We start from the raw sequence: 12,220 nt of genomic DNA, 5'->3' as shown, positions 1-12,220 counted from the left end.
TTATACCATAAACTGTTTTGAAAGCATTTCTATAGAACAGTCTAGAAAAATTGAATGAATGAATGAATGAATGAATGAATGAATGAAATCCCATTCCCCAACGTTTATAATGTGCCACAGTAGGAGATACCAAGAGCAGACAGTGCCACAACTAGCCCCAAACACAAAGCAGCTAAGATCTCCCTGATCTTCCTCAGCAGGCTATCTGCCATCCACCCACTTGCTTCCTTTTCAGGGAGGACCAAGTTAATGGAAAAGGGAAAAATGAATTAAACTCCAAGCTGCCTTCTCTCCGCTTAAAGTACCTCTCCTTTCTGCTTTCACCTGTCAGCCATATCTGGAAACTTAACCTGTCTGTCCACAGCTCATGTTAAAGCATGTGAGAGATCATCACCCCATGAGAGACCACATGCTTTGGATGAATTAATAGATGATCCCCAGTTCAACTCCCAGCATCTCCAGGTAATGCAGCCCAGGAACAAGTGATTGGAAAGACCTCTGTATGAAGCCTTGGAGAGCTGCTGCCAGTCAGGTGTTGGTGTTGGTTATGACTTATAAAGCCCTAAATGGCTTGGGACCTGGATATCTAAAGGAACACCTGCGCCCATATATGCCCTCCCGCCCCTTGGGATCAGCAATGGATGCCCTTCTCCGGGAACCCTCTGTGAATGAGATTAGGAGGGTGAGTACCCGGAGGAGGGCTTTCTCTGCGGTGGCGCCCCATCTGTGCAATGCGCTCCCCAGGGAGGTCCACCTGGCGCCGTTGTTATTTGTTTTTCAGCGCCCGGCAAAGACCTTTTTATTTAAAATGTATTTTAATTGCAAATTATTGAATTATTAGGATTTTAAAATTAGCCAAGAATGCACCGGGGGTTTTTAAAAAATTTTTCTTTTAAATTGTTATATTACTATTATTTATGTATGTTTTTATGTATTCTTTGTGAGCCGCCCCGAGGCTTTGTTGCAATGGGGGCAGCATAGAAATGCTTTAAATAAGTAAATAATAAATAAATCAGATCAGACTATATTGAGCTAGATAGAGCTGTCAAGTCTATGACATCTTCCTGCGTTCCTAGAAAAGTGGGAATACTCATGGATGATGGGTATTCTGAGCTGGTTCAAAGGTGTGGTTTTGACGTGTTGTGTGAATGCAGCTTGTTGTTATGTATTTTTTAAATGCCTTATTTTCAGTTTTTCTGTCTACATTTTCTTTCTGTCTTTTCTGTCCTTTGTTTCTTTGCAGCCAAAGTTGGCAGTGCCTCCTGGAATTTAGTTTTAGATAGAGAATTGTAAAACTGACATTCAACAGCTCATCACCCTGAGCTGCAGATGTACGTGCACTAAGAGCGGCACAAAGGCAAGGGGAAAACAAAACGTTTGTTTTGTTGCCGAACGGCAACAGGGGCAAGTTATTGCAGATTTGCACCGTCCATAAGGATACGCTGTGACACTGACCCGCTTTCTACTGCTAGGTGTGTGAATCATTGCTACAAAGGAAAGATGCCTTGGGGCACAATCCTGTGTTTTCCTGACATTGTGCAGGTGGCAGGGGGCAAGACGATTCAAAGCCCCGGGTTCCCGTGATCTCCGAAGCTGGGGTGAAAGGATGAGCCAGCGCCTCCCCTTCCACCCAGCTGGTGAGGAAGAAGTAGCCACCCTGCCAGCAAGATGGGTACAAGAGTGCAGCCTGCCCAGGCAAAAGAGGGCCGGGCCAGGAGGTGGCCCCCCGGCCCCCTTGCACTCCATCTAAATGGCTGCAAAGAGCCATCTGGATTAAATACAGAGCGCCACCCCTCATTCCATGCACTGGGTGCATATGAGCCTCCGCACTTGGACTGTATCCTTGCTCCGTCCTTAAGCAACAAATTTCTTTAAGATGCCCAGAGGTTCTTAATTTTGTAAACCAGGAATAACCCTGGTGTCCTCCAGATGTTTTGAACGGCAGCTCCCTCAATGTCTAAACATTGGCAATGCTGGTTAGGACTGATGGGCCCTGTAGTGCTACACATTTGGAGGGCGACAGGTTGCCCAACTTTGCTTTGTAATTATTTGAGGGTTTTTCTTTCTTTCAATTCTACCTGTTTGAAAGATACCATAATCGGATACTGCACTGTGTTCCAAATACTTGTTAATAATAATAGATTTTCCCAGTCAATGGCAATTTTTTTAACCTTATTGTTGGTCACCTGGGAACAAGACTTCACAATTTGCCTCACCTGTGCCAAAATTTAAAATTCTATCATTTTAGCAAGCACTCCTTCCCCCTTGTGGGTGTGAAGAGGGAGCCATATGGAGGTCAACCGGTAGTAAAGTCGGGAGAACTGCTTCTGCCCCTTCCTACTGTCCTCTGCTTGGGTAGTTGCATGAAATCTGGAGATTTCCCGTTCCCAAATGGTGGTCTTGCCCATGCACCATGAGCGGGGGGTGAAAGAACAGGTCTCCAGGCAGATCTGAGGGGGTCCCCTTTTGGACTGTACTATCATGTTTTGGAAGTGAGGTACATACTGTGTGAATAAGAAAGTGTACTTAGGTGGTTGTGGGAATATGCCCTCTGCCAGAGCACACTAGGTTGCTCATTGTGAAAGGGCCCCTTACATTCTGTGAAGCCTTCTGGGCATAACATTAAAAGTGTGCACACACACGCACACACACACAGCAGGTACTTCCATTTTTCTGCAAAAAAATATGATGGCTAAGGAGAGCAAGGTTGTTGACTCTCTAGTTTATTCATCTGAGAACAATTTCAAGTGAAGAATGGATTTCTTCTGCTCCCTGTGCTTAATTCCTTTAAATCTGCCATGTCTAAAGCTGGTTTGGGCATTCAAGGATGTACAAGTAAATGGCTTTTTCCTCTTTTATGCTTTTTGATACCATGCCAAATAGTGATTCGTTCATCTTCCCCCACAGTGAAATGACGGAGCCTCTGCTTTGCCCATTAAATCAGAAGCAAAAAATAGCAAAGTTACTCAAACAGCACATTTCCTCCACCAGTACTTCTTTATAGGTTCAGTCCATGGGTTTGAGGTCCAAAATATCTACAGGGTAACTGGCCGAGGAAACCTGCCTGAACCCATCTTAGTTGAACAGTAGCAGTGGGTTGCTATTGCAGAGAAATGGAAATAAACACTCAGCTTTCCAAGCATACCTGCTACGTGCTGGAAGTTGACTTTAGTACAGAAGTAAAGTATAGACTTAGCAGCCTTACGGAAGGCTACCTGTTTTGGGATCATACAGTAGCATGTACTGTACACTAGAAAAGCAAGATATGAGCTTTATTACATAAAGAATAAATAAAGTTGATCAACATGGGGAAAGCCAAGATGGAAGGGAGAAATAATGTAATGATAAGATTTCCCACTGACTTGTCTTGGCCATGTTGTGGTCTGTGTGAACTGGCTGTATGTTTCAGTGAAGTTTTGAAATGTCCCTCTGCCATTTTTCTTTCTTTTCTATATTGTAAGAGTCCAGACTGATGCTTCCTAGATGCTCAATTCAGTTTTAAGTGGCTGTGCTCAGAGGATTAGATATGTTGTTAAAGTGCAGCTCGTGATCAGGAACATAAAAATCAATGGCATCTGATGGATTGTGACAGAATTTCCCAAACAGGGTTCATGATACTGAACTAAGCCAGGGCAAATGGAGCAAGCAGTCCACCTATGCTAAAAAGGGAGTGTTAAACAGGGTTCGCCTAAGGAGTCCAGCACTGAATCAAGCCAAAAGCTTGCCTGGTTCATCATTCTGTTCCCACTGTTGGCAACCAGACACCTGTGGGAAGCCTGCATGCCTGGAATGAGTGCAGCGCACCCCCCCTCTGGGTCACACCGCAGGGGTGCAGGCACACACTGCCGCTCCGCCTGGAGATAATAGGTCACTGCCAGCCATGGATTTGCCTATACCCCTTTCAAGGCAGCCATGTGGGGGCATCCCGGCATCTCACGGTAGCAAATCCCATAGTTCAACTATGCCCTGTGTGAGGAAGTGATTGTGGTTAATGTGGCTAAACCATACAGGCAGCCATGAGCCAAGCACTAAGGGCAATGTGAGCAAAGAGTCAGAAATGTGACAGAGCCTCCTTTTTGATAAAATTGTATGGGATTTCTGTGAGAGTTCCAGACGACCAATGACCAGCATTCTTCTCAGGGTGGGATAGGATGGGCAATCAGCAGCAGCAACAGCAGTAGCATGGCTTTCTTGCTATAACTTAGCTTCAGCATTATTCTTCTCCTGGCAGCTGCTGTTATCTGGCCAAACTCCTGTTTTAGGCCAGAAGTCAATAAATTAAAAATCTGCTGACATCTGCCTGCCTCTGCCCTCCTCCATGGGACAAGACTGAACGGTTCTGTTGCAGCTGCTGCTGCATAAATATTTACACATGCTGGAATTGCACTGCAGGGTAAGCTGATCTTGCAATTGTCTTTTCACAGCTTTTTGCAATCTTTGCATTTGCAACATGTGGTGGCTATTCTGGCGGACTGCGACTAAGCGTGGACTGTGCAAACAAGACACAGAGCGACCTCAGCATTGACATAGCCTTTGCCTATCCATTCAGGTAATATTTCAGGTTTTCCTTCTTCGCTGTTTACCTGAGAGGTTCAACATATAACTTAGAATGCCACTGCCTACTGCAGCTCAGAACTGATGTTGGTTGCCTATGGATTTACCCAAGTGAGGAGACATGCAAGTTGGTATGGAGATGTGATCTAAGAGGGTAGTTCTGGTTGCTTTAGCACTGCTGGAGTGTTATTCTTCCTCAGTTAGCTAGAAGGGAGATTAAAATGAAGATTCCACACCAAACTTAATATTATCCAGCAGTTCCTTTCCCAGCGGCAAGACGATTTAATAGTGTTTACATACAACTATGTCTCATTCAGCAAATTTAAATAGACATTTCCACATTGTAGGTTCAGCCCAGATTTTTTTTTTAATTCCTGATAAACAAAGGTGAATGATTAGTCATGAAAAGCCTCTAAATTGCCCTTTAAATAGCTTCTCTTAATTGCCAAATTTTAATTACTTGGAATGAGTTGTTTCTTTTCATTTTATAGCAAATTAGCACTAAGTTGTTATTAAAAATGAGGAAAAGACTACTGAGAGGAAATCAGAAACTAAGGTGGTGATAGGGAGTGGTGGGGAGGGGGCATTAGGCAGGACGTGGCAGCCCACCCAGTGAAAACCATTGCTTTAAAAGAAACCATTTCTCTGCAAGGTTGTCGAGCTTCTGTGCTCCTGTAAATGGGGCAATGTACTGCTCCCCTTTCCTGAGCACCTACAATCTCAGCAAAGGGTGGAAAAGGTAGAGGACTCTGAGAACTGTCAAGTTCACATTGTAAAAACCAGAGGTTCTCACTGCAAAGAGGCCGATGCACTCATTGCCTCCCTTTTGCATGGAAAGATCTTCCCATAGCTTTGCTTTTCACTTGGTAGCTCACCCTTTGGCTGCTGCTAGGTGAAAAACAGAATTACAGAATAAGCTGTTTGCAGTCCAGTTTGGCCCTGGTCCATGTCTAGTACATATGGATGGCAGGTACTTACCGCAAGATTGAACAGACAAGACTTTTCATAATGGTCATCCATAAATGTGCAGTTCCAAACTAGCAACCAGAAAATTACAGAAATATTTGTGCATGTGGGTAATGCCTAAAAAACAAACTGGAAAAAAAGTGATGAATCAGTGATGGCCCATCCAAGGGGGATGCTGTCCTGGGAAGTCTGAGACACTGTGCATAGTCTCAATTCAAGTCAGGATAACTATGCGCCAAGAGGGGAACACTAGACCCCCCTCTCCCCATGTTTGCCTTCTGGCATCTCCACACCCATGTATTGGTTAAGAGGGGGAGGGATGGGGGAGAGCACTTCCTCTGATCCCCTCCCACCCTCAAATGCTTGAGCCTGACAGTCGTTGTGGCTTCATTTGTACTCACACACACAGCACTAGTGTCAAGCAATCTATGTCTGCCTTCACTCTCAAGGTGCATTTTTAAAAACACTAGCTTTCAAAACGTTTTGTGAAGTCTGAGATGAACTTGCATAAAACACCTTCTCTAAACTAATGAAGCTGTTGATGTATTTTGTAAGCCTTTTTGTATCCTTTGCAATGTTAAAATTTAACAACAAAATAGTATAAAAACTGCAAAGCTACTCTTAATAAGACAGATGGCTAGACCGAGACAACAACACAGCAACCCACTTCAGAGGTTGAGTATGAGCTGAGCATGGGTTGTTGCTGAACCAGGTGCTGCTGTTGAAGTGGGGGTTATTGCGTGATTTGAGGCAAGCTGCACTGAAGAGCTGCGACTTGTTAAACACAAAGAATCCATGAACCCGTGGTTTGCTGCTGGATTGTGAACTGTGGGTTGTTCTCCATTCTTTGTTATCTTGGCTGGGTTCAGCCAACACAACCCATGCTTGAACAACAACCCCAAATTCATCCACAGCTGTCACTCAACCCATATTCAGCCCTTGATTGTGGGTTATTGAATTGTCTGTACCCAATCCATGTTTTCACAAGCAATAGGAAATTGGGAGTGTAAAGAGAGTAATCTGGATGATTATCTGCTCTCTTGCTCCCCTTCTAAACTGCCACCTCTAAAAAGCATCTAAAAGTGGCATTCCTAGACACCTAAGTGTTTTTGTACTTAGTATATTAAAGCCACCTTTTTTTTAAAGATGGCACCACTATTTGTCTGTGGAATGGCCATTCCCATCAGAAACCATTTGCTGTTTTGCTTGTGAATTCCATTTGTGCTTGTATTGATAGTAATGATGTTCAGTAAATAGATCCAAACAGCTGGAAAAATAATGAATTGTTCTTAATTTTTGTAATAACTCTGACATACTCATACACAACAGACTTGTACTGGCTTTTATTACAAGTGTTAGAAATTTTTTATATTTTTTATATTTTTGGTTAACTTTGTTGTTCATCAGCCTTTCATCTTTCCTTTTTTTAGTATTCATGAAGGAGGCTCAGAAAATTGAGTTATGACAATAGATAATGTAATTCCCTTCCAAACAGGTTGTTTTCACAAGCTTTCTTTACAGAAGAAATGTTGTGGCAGAAAGGAAAACTTTCTACTAGAAATGTATTGAAAATACCCATATATATGTTGCATTAATGTATACCAATATATAATTTATAATTAGCTGGTTTAGCAATTGAGTAGAGTTTGTTTTAAACCATGATTCCTAGTTCACACATACAATGCTGATTTTATAACTGACAGGCAACTCAGAAATAAAAAGTATATTAACTTTCACATACGCATCATGCATGCCTAGTCCAACAGCTGACCAAGAGTTCAGCGCTGCTGCATGTCCCCTTTTCTGGCGAGTTCCAGCGATGTGCTCCTCCTAGTCTTGAGTCAAGTCTCAAGTCTTCACTTTCAAGTCCAAGTTGAGTCTCAAGTCATGGGAAGAAATTTTCAAGTCAAGTCTCAAGAGCCCACTTTAACAGAAAGGGTGCGGGGGGGTGAGGCTGCTGGGAGAGTTGTGACCCCCAATGCTTCCATCTGCTGAAGCCTCCCTCCCCCCCCCCCCCATTGCAACCCCCTCTTCCCTATCCTGCCGATGCCCCCTTGAAACCCTCCCTCTCACCACCTCTGCTGGGTCCGTGCCTTCCTCCAGCCGGTCACAGATGCCTTCCACCAAGATCACCCCTGGATAGCCTGCCGCACATCAGATGCAGGCAGTAAGCCCAGGAGCAACTCGGTCACAAAAACGGTAGGAATCTTGAGTCACGTTGAGTCACTCGCTCGTTGCTCCTGAGTCAATCCAAGTCGAGTTGCTAACACGACTTGAGTCAGACACGACTTGAGTCCCCAACACTGGTTCCTCCTATTCACTTTTTTATATCTCTGCTGTACTTCTGCACATTTGGAATGTTCCCCGTCATTCCACAGCTTTTGAGCAGTAAGCCAGCAGCAACATCTCATTGCAATATACTGGACGAGTCCATTACAGCCAGTCATTTCAAGGCCTGTCTTTGTCCCATAATTTATTAGTTTTAACTTGATTTGGGTAAAATCACTATTTTGCATTTTGATAGCTTGTTTGTTTCTCTGCAATCCTGCTAAGGCATTATTCAAAGCTTATTGTGACTTTGCAACTGTGTGTGTGTAGGCACGTGCGCACACATAATGATTCAAATATATTATCCTTGCCAAGATTGGATGCATCACAGGGCCACAATAAACAGGGCTCCGTATCCATGGGGGTAGCAGTGCCAGCCACCCAGAACAGCTGTTTTAAGAGACAGGTGAGCTTCTCCATGTGCAGAAGAGATGCGCACACTTTTCCCTTGCTGCAGCCAGGACTGAACAAATCTGTTTTCAAACAGCATTTCTCCACTAGGCTGCCTCTGATTTATGATTACTGGTTGCCAGTGGAAGAGGTGAGGGGGCGAACCTGAAACAAAAGATGCCACACAGAGACTCCTGCGCTTGTAGCTGTCATGACTGTCAGCAGCTGCGCTGAAGCAACAGGAGTGGGGGTGGGGAACGCGATGGTTGAAAGGACCTGGATCTACCAGTATGATTCCGTTCTAGAAGCAGCTGCGTGTTTGTGTCAGAAGTGTGCTTTGTGCTTTATACAAAGGAGTGTATCTGCCTTGGCTTAAAAACATGGCAACAACATGTCGTTCCTTCCCATGGGCATTCGGGGACATGTTATAAACAAACTGCGGCTGAATTAAAGTGTAACATGACGAACCCTTTGGTTAAAGGATGTGGTTATAAAAGAATGATTTAATATCATACCTCACTAAAAACATTTTTAAAACAGGAGATAAAGGTATAAATGTATAAATCACATCTTTATTTCTGAGAGAAGATTGTCTTCCGGAAGCATATTTCATCCAAGAGTTTTGCAGAGGGATATACTGGATAAGAACTCTGGACAGGCACGCGACCACGTTCCAAGAGAGACAGCAAACAAGATACTAGAATAGTTTGTGACCTCGTCTTCTGCCCTTCTTTTGAGAAACTCGGGCTGCCGTGTGGCTCTGTGCCTCCTCATGGCAGCCCTGCAGGATCTGTTAGCCGGAAAGGGAGTGGTGACCAGAGACCAAATGGTGAGCTTTGTTGCTGAATACCTGACTCTGATTTAAGTCCGGCACGTTACCCGTTACCATGATCGCAGGGGGTGGGTTTTCAGGCTGCATTCCTACAGCTCATAAGCACTCCAGGGGCATGTCGGGGGCAGATCAGGAGAGCCCTTGGATTGCACTATGGTCTGAAGCAAATGGCGGGGCCCGGCTCTTTCCTCCTCTCCGCCCTTTGATGGATTTCATTGGCATTTCTTCTTGGCAATGAAATCAGTGCCACATCAAAACCTGGCTCCAGAGGCATCCTGCTGTTCCTGGGTACCTTGTCTTGTCAATGTCAAAGCAAAGCCTCCCCTGGAAACCACTGGACTCTTGCCAGATCGTGGGCATTGCTCCTCCTCCCTTTTTCATGTAGCAAGAAACAAAGCTGGGCCAAATGAACACTGGAATTGCTGGGCACCATCAGTCCCAAAATTCATTATAAAAATTCTGCACCAAGGACATAAAGCAGTATAATGTGTTTAGCTGATACGCCAAACACCCAGCAACCATTTTTTTATCAGCAATCTAAATAAGTTTAGTTATCTGTTTAGCATTCTGTACAGGAGGAACATGGGCCAGGACACGCACGGGCTACCCAAGACACGCCTGGCGACGTCACAAGAAGGGCAGGAGGCATCACCTGGCTTAGGGAAGGCAAAGCAGGGTGGTGCATTGCCCTTTCTCAGCCCACCAACTTAAGAGTTGCATTTAAGAGAGGCAGAGAAGGCAGCATGAGGAAGCCTGTCCAACATACAGAAACAGAGCGAGTCAGAAGGGGTCTCCTGGGCCATCTAGTCTGACCCCCGGCTCCAGCCAGCTCCGCTCAGGACATGCCTATCCCCCACTCCTTCCTAAGGCACTGGACTGAAAATGAGGTGAAAGAAGGAAAATGGAGTGCTATTTTCTCCCCCATGTTCCAAATACATTTCCATAGCACATCAAACGCTTTGCCATCCGTATCTTTCATATCCTCAGAATAAGCCTGGAAGGAGGTAGGTCTCTTTTAGTCGAAGTGTAATTGGACTAATTACTCCCCCTTACATGGAAGCAAGCCCCCTTGAACTGAATAAAAATTACTTCTGAGTAGACACATATTGGATTTCTCCGTTAATTGTTTAAACAGACTAAAAAGTGCCCTCAATTAATTAAATGGATTAATTAAGCAGAATCTTCATCATCTGTGGGTTAAGAGGCAGTCCCTGCTGCACCACAAGAATGACTCACACAATGCCTTTTGCAAGCTCTGTATGCAGTTCCCCTAAAAAAGGACGTGTGCTTCTCACTTCAGAACTATTGTTCTCATCCAGATGCACCTTTATTCGAACCTAATTAACCTACCAAGTTATGAGTAATTTGGTAAGATTTCTTTAAATCAGACCAGACTCCAGAGTGCGAAGATGTTTCACTCTGTCAAAATCTTCTAAGCACTATGGCTCTGAACCCCAAACCCTGACCTGTAACTCCATCCACTGAGCCACACTGGTCTGTTCTGGTGAGGCATCTGGACTGGGATGCAAGCATCCTTTCCATCACTCCCAACAACTCTGCCAGCCCTAAATTTTGTCTACTGGGTTCCGCCTCCCCGGCAATCTGCATCTGTGTTCAATAATGCATCTGCAGCTGGAGATCTGAAGCTCTGCTGACTAATTATAAAAACTGTCCCACCAGGATGGCCAGTGAGGAATAGGTCAAGGCTTTTATGATCATCTTCCACAATTCAGCGCCACATCATGATCCCGGCAGTGCCTTTTTCTACACAATATGGGGTTTTTTTGTGAATAAATGTGCTTAAGCAGGCCTATTTCATTGTGTTTCTTTTTTAAACTGTTCTAGTTCAGGGTGGAAATGAAACAAGCAAAGGGATTAATGTTGTGCCCTGCAGTGCACTAGTAGCCTTCAGGGTGCACAAAACTCTCCCTGTGACATTTTCATCGGCTCAATTCCCCTTTCATATTTAATGTGACCTAATAACAGAAAGAAAGCTCAAGGCTCGGGGCTCTTTTTGAGACAGGCAAAAATGAAGGCGTTTGTTCAAGGTGCTCCATTTAATGCTGATCCCTGGAATCAAGATGTTATTAGGGCTGAAACCACACTCCTCCAATTCCACCCTTACTTTGCAGCTGGATCTCCCTCTTGTTAGTGTTTTAGGAGGATGGGGCACACAAATATGGAAGGTCTCTCCTTGGGCCAGGGGTCAGAGCGGGCATCCCCGTGTTCCCTGCCTAATTAACATGGAGATGTCTTCCTCCTCTCCTGTGCACATTTGCTGGGAAGCATTGCCTGGAAAAGGGGATTTCCCTTGGGTCTGTGCCATGCTTCAGCCTTTCCTTTTCTGTGGCTGAGAAGTTAATGGCTGGTCGCAGAAGAATTAATTTCAGGGAGGCTTGTCTGGAGGGGGGCAGGGTTGAAGGACATTTTGCACCCCCCCCCCCAATTCAGCCCCCAAGTATTAGCTTGGTGGTACTTCAGGTTAGCCTGCATTGTAGTGTTTTCACACACCAGAAGACCCCGTAACATTTTACCTTTTGTATAACAATCCTCTGTCCCAAGGGCCAGGGCAAGACAACAGCATGGCGTGCGTAATTGATGGAGAGGGGAAGAGTGAAAAACATATCGTTGTTTCCTACTAAAAACTGCACAAAGAAATTATGGGCTTCTGGATATAATAACAAAAGCTAAATCCAATAAATGGATTGAAATAAGAACATAAAATGCCCTCTTTTTGTGGAGTAGATGTTCCCTCTGAGTGCTCTTCTCCAGTTTTGAAGTACTCTTAGACAAATGGCGGTTTTCCCCCAAGAGTTCTCAACAGAGGCCTAGAGAGACCCAGCTCATTCCGAGCTGAGATGAACACTGTGCCCATCCCAGAGGATGTAAGTAATCTCCCTTCAGAATATTGGTTCTGGGTGGGTTACCTAAAATACATTTCTCCAGTGTTTGGAAGAAATTCATTTAGTTCTGAACTCAGCACAATGATGGATTGTGTATGTAAATGATTATTCAATCGACATTCCTGACTGATGTTTCTTTCCAGCTCAAAAAATTGACAGAACTTTTCAAGCAGGAGGCTATGAGGCTGTATGTTATAAATCAGCTCCTCTAAGCCTGCTGAGAAACTGTTTTCCATTAATAGAAAAC

At 44.4% G+C, this 12,220-nt stretch overlaps 1 protein-coding gene across 1 annotated transcript in view; it reads left to right on the top strand.

Moving 5' to 3' along the window:
• The window catches only part of SYNPR (synaptoporin), a 167,225-nt gene that overhangs the window by 130,381 nt on the left and 24,624 nt on the right, over window positions 1-12,220 (top strand). Inside the window, exon 3 of the mRNA XM_044451909.1 lies at window positions 4,425-4,549. Coding sequence (XP_044307844.1) covers window positions 4,425-4,549 — 125 coding nt within the window. The remainder of the gene's footprint in view (window positions 1-4,424; window positions 4,550-12,220) is intronic.

The sequence above is a fragment of the Varanus komodoensis genome, unplaced genomic scaffold (assembly GCF_004798865.1).
Source record: "Varanus komodoensis strain SLA01 unplaced genomic scaffold, ASM479886v1 scaffold6_4, whole genome shotgun sequence".
In the NCBI taxonomy this organism is placed as follows: domain Eukaryota; kingdom Metazoa; phylum Chordata; class Lepidosauria; order Squamata; family Varanidae; genus Varanus; species Varanus komodoensis.
The sequence above is the reverse complement of the archived record's forward strand: the minus strand, read 5'-3'. Positions and strand labels throughout refer to the sequence as shown.